Below are 3,895 nucleotides of genomic sequence, written 5' to 3' on the forward strand. Positions count from 1 at the left end.
AGTCCAACCAAGCGGGGGGCTCTCTCCGTTTTGGATAGATCACTTGTGACATTAATAGCTCTGGGAAGGCTAATAGATACAACAGGAGTTAAACGAACTCTTGAGATTACTAATAAAAGAGCCAATTATCATGTCGACTTGGAAAGAGCATCTCTTAAGATTTATCCCTTGCACATCTAATTTGACGTGACAAAGGCTTTACAGGCGGGGGGGGGGGGGGGATGAAACTTCAGGTTCGCTGGCTGTACAGCGATTAGGGTTAGAGAGGAGAGTGCCTCTACTCAGCACCTCTTTCCAGTGGTGGCCTGGGGACCCAAATTCCAGGCGGCCACGCAGCCATGGCACCCCTCAGAGCAGGCAGGAGCTAGCTACACCTTCCAGCCTTCCAGTTTTACTCCAACAGCATCTCACTATACAGCATCCAAACACAAAACCCATCACTTTCCACCGTTCAAGAACCTGCTTTGCAAAATGCCTTGTGCCACCTTTTGCAATCCTTCAGTTGTGGAAGAACGACGGGAAATGAAAATGGAGTGAAAAATGAAATAAATATTTTACACGATTTGGGTACCAGCTTCCAAGCAATCTAATTCCAAGTGAAGTAAGCGCACAAAGCCAACGAAAACCAAACCACCCTAACAACCGACAGACACCAGTTTCCAGAAACTCGCCCCTTGTTCTCCACCAGTCCACCTCATCACCGGCGTGATTTAAATAAGAAAACCCGGAGGAGGGAGAACAACGATTTCACTTTCACAGCCCCGTTTACCAACAACGATTCAAATCCTCCTCTCAGCCAAATGCATGGGGCAAACCATGAAACCCAATTGTTTGCTAATGCACTAAAAGACCGGCTCGGATTTTCTAGATCATCTGCTAACATTTTTCCTCGTTAACGACAATAATAATTAAAATGCACGGCAAACGTGGCCATTTAAGAGGGCAGATTTTACCGCACATCGCCCGTTTTTCTTTGCTTCCAACCTTTTGGCCAACACTACATGCCAGAGGAAGGAGCGCTGGGCCGGGGGGCTGGAGGGGAGAGGGGGAGGCCGGGTAAGTCCTCCCTGCGAGCAGTCCCCAGCCTGTGACGACATGTTTGGTATGCGCAAGGAAGCGGCTTACCTTTCTTAATTACAGTTTGATCTGGGATGTTAATACCGGGGTCTTCTACGTGCTGCAACAAAAGGAACAGGCAGGGATGTCAATGTACCACCACAACAAAAGGCAGGGAGGGCCGAGGTGGGATGGGGTGCGGGAGAAGTTGTGTGTCGTCTCCCCCCCCCGCCCGCCCCCATTGCCGGGCACGGTGTAGGGAGGGAAACAACAGATCCTGCATGGAGGGAGGGGGGGAAGGGAAGAAGGAGATTTGGGGGGGGATTTCCTTTATCCAGAGAAATCCTGCATCCCTCCCAGCTCTTTCCCCGATCCCCTAGAAAAATATAATAAATCACTCACACACCCCCGGGGCCCGAGTGGCCTTAAGCTTCTGAGGGCTGGGAGGGAAAGCACAAAGGAGCGCGGACCGGCGCGGGGCCGGGGGGGTCCACGCACCCCGCGCAGCCCCGGGCTCCCCCACTATTGTCCCCTCGCAGGTTCCGCGGTCGCGGCTACAGCTGGGGTTCGCGCGGCGGAGTCACGACGTGATTAGAAAGTCAAATGAAATCATGTTTTCTAATTCCAAAAACTGACAGGCAATATAATGTCTGGCTGTGTTTACAAATTAGCACCAGTGCTGCTGAGATAGAAGATTTCGCAATCGTTACAAAACCCAGGCATTACCATTTAAAAAACTATTACTTCCTTCTCTAGTCTTTGTCCAACAATAATACTGATTCTAACATTTTCCATTCTGTCTTGGATTTATGCTCCTGTTAATTGTGCCTGATCTCAATGATTCCGGGTGGATGGTACTAAGTTGCTTTATTACAGGTTTTATTATACTCAATGCTCTCATTTGTAACTTGCCTAAAGTGCTTCTGGATTTAAGTATAATTAAATTGAGAAATGTTCAGAAATGACTACTGCTGCAGTTCTTGTGTTTTAACTATATGGGGAAATATGATCCCTTTATGCATGCACCCTAAACCCATAAAGTAAATGTAGTGTGGCATAATACTTTTATTTGTGTTATTTCTACACATATTCCGTACAGGGAGGACTGTTAAGTTTAAAATCCCACAGAGATATTTATGATTAAATAATTTTCACCGTCTACTTGACTTTCTTAAATATTTAGCAGTTGTTTTTATTAAAGGTTAACTGTTGCAGCAACAGAAAAATTCAAAAATTAAGCTCCCGAGTCAGATTTCTGTAAAAGATTTTTTTTTTTTAAACTAGATAAAATACTCCTAAAAGATACACCCTCTTATTTTGTACTCTCTTTCATGAAGCCTGCTGATTCAGTCTTACAGAGAAAAAAAAATGGTTAGGCTGGCTCAAGGATTTAAACCAGATGGCATTTGGTTTTCACGAAGTATAGCAATGCTATTAATTCATAGATCTGCAGAGGAGGCTTCCCGAATCAGCCCACTGCCACAGAGCACAACTGAGGAGAGGGAGAATTCAAGAGAACATTTTAGGTCATGTTCTTCCTACAGCAATCAGGGGCTTGCAGTCAACAAATTAGTTTATTCTTGCGATTGCCTCCATGTTATTTTATATCAAGTTTAAAGAATTGACCTGCTTTTAACGGATCCAAATTGCTTACTAAATCCTCCACTTTGGAAAACGTATGCGTTTATTGCAAAACTGCTAAACACAACCAGCAATTTTCTGTGGCTAATTTAGCCAGATGAGGGCTGTAATAAATTCACTATTTTCCCTGAGTATAATTTACAAAAGATTTCAAAATGACCCCCAAAAATAGGTAAGTTCATCTGAACATTATCCTTGCAACACGAAACTGTACTCATTAAACTGTCAGCAAATATATTGTTGTAATATTTGATCCTGTAATTTGGGATGGCATTTCGGCAAAAATCACATCCAGATACCGCAGTTCCCTCCTCCTCTTTCCTCCTGAAAGTCAAGCAGCTTCAGTCCCTCAGCATGAGCTCTGTGGGCTTTAATAAATTTATTGCCATGTTCTAATTCCATTTTTGGGGAGAAACCCAGAAAGATGAACTTTGATCACAACCTATCGTGTTGCATAAGACCACTTTCCTAACTGAACAATAGCCCTGGCTTGCTTTGTAAGTAGCCTGTGCACTAATGTCATGCTTAATTAGAAATCATTTTTAAAGTGTGTACTCATCGATAACAGAATTAGGTCCCCCAAATAATACATCCTCCAATAGGCTCCCAACATTTAATTTAATATAGGGTGTAGCAGGTCTGACTCGAATTCGATAACCTATAGGTAATGATTTATGAGGTCATCCCTTTGCACCGCTACTAAAAGAAGGAGGCAGCATTTTACTATACCTCTTCCCTGATTTGTCAATTAATTCCTTTAGAGAAGATGATCTGCCCATACCCTCTTATAACTTTGGATGTGGTTATCCCATATGCCAATCCTGTAATCATGGGAAACCAATTTTTCCTTCTTAGGCCACTTTACCCCACTTTCCCCCCATCCCCCCTTTACATTTGTGAGATCTCGTTAAATGTCCTCACAGGCATTTCAGACTCATGTCTTTCCCAAGGCAGTAAGAAATCCCCAAATCCACGGCCCTGTGGTGATATTATATATTCTTCCAATCGTAACAGCTTATTGTCATTGAGAAGGAAAGATATTGTTAACGATGACAGTAATTTGATTTATTTATATTTTAGTGGGCAAGTTAGCAGGGAGGCGTCGCACAGGGACGAGCTGTGAGAACCTTTTGTTCTAGGTGGGGGTTTCACTTTTCCCTGGGGGGGGAGTTCTCTTCTTCCCTCCCTCTCTTTTTTT

At 43.9% G+C, this 3,895-nt stretch overlaps 1 protein-coding gene across 1 annotated transcript in view; it reads right to left on the reverse strand.

Annotated features, from left to right (window-relative positions):
• The window catches only part of TFAP2A (transcription factor AP-2 alpha), a 17,836-nt gene that overhangs the window by 7,817 nt on the left and 6,124 nt on the right, over positions 1–3,895 (reverse strand). Inside the window, exon 4 of the mRNA XM_017730626.1 lies at positions 3,479–3,518. Within this exon, the coding sequence (XP_017586115.1) occupies positions 3,479–3,518 (40 nt within the window). The remainder of the gene's footprint in view (positions 1–3,478; positions 3,519–3,895) is intronic.

The sequence above is a fragment of the Corvus brachyrhynchos genome, unplaced genomic scaffold (genome assembly GCF_000691975.1).
Source record: "Corvus brachyrhynchos isolate BGI_N302 unplaced genomic scaffold, ASM69197v1 scaffold43, whole genome shotgun sequence".
NCBI lineage: Eukaryota > Metazoa > Chordata > Aves > Passeriformes > Corvidae > Corvus > Corvus brachyrhynchos.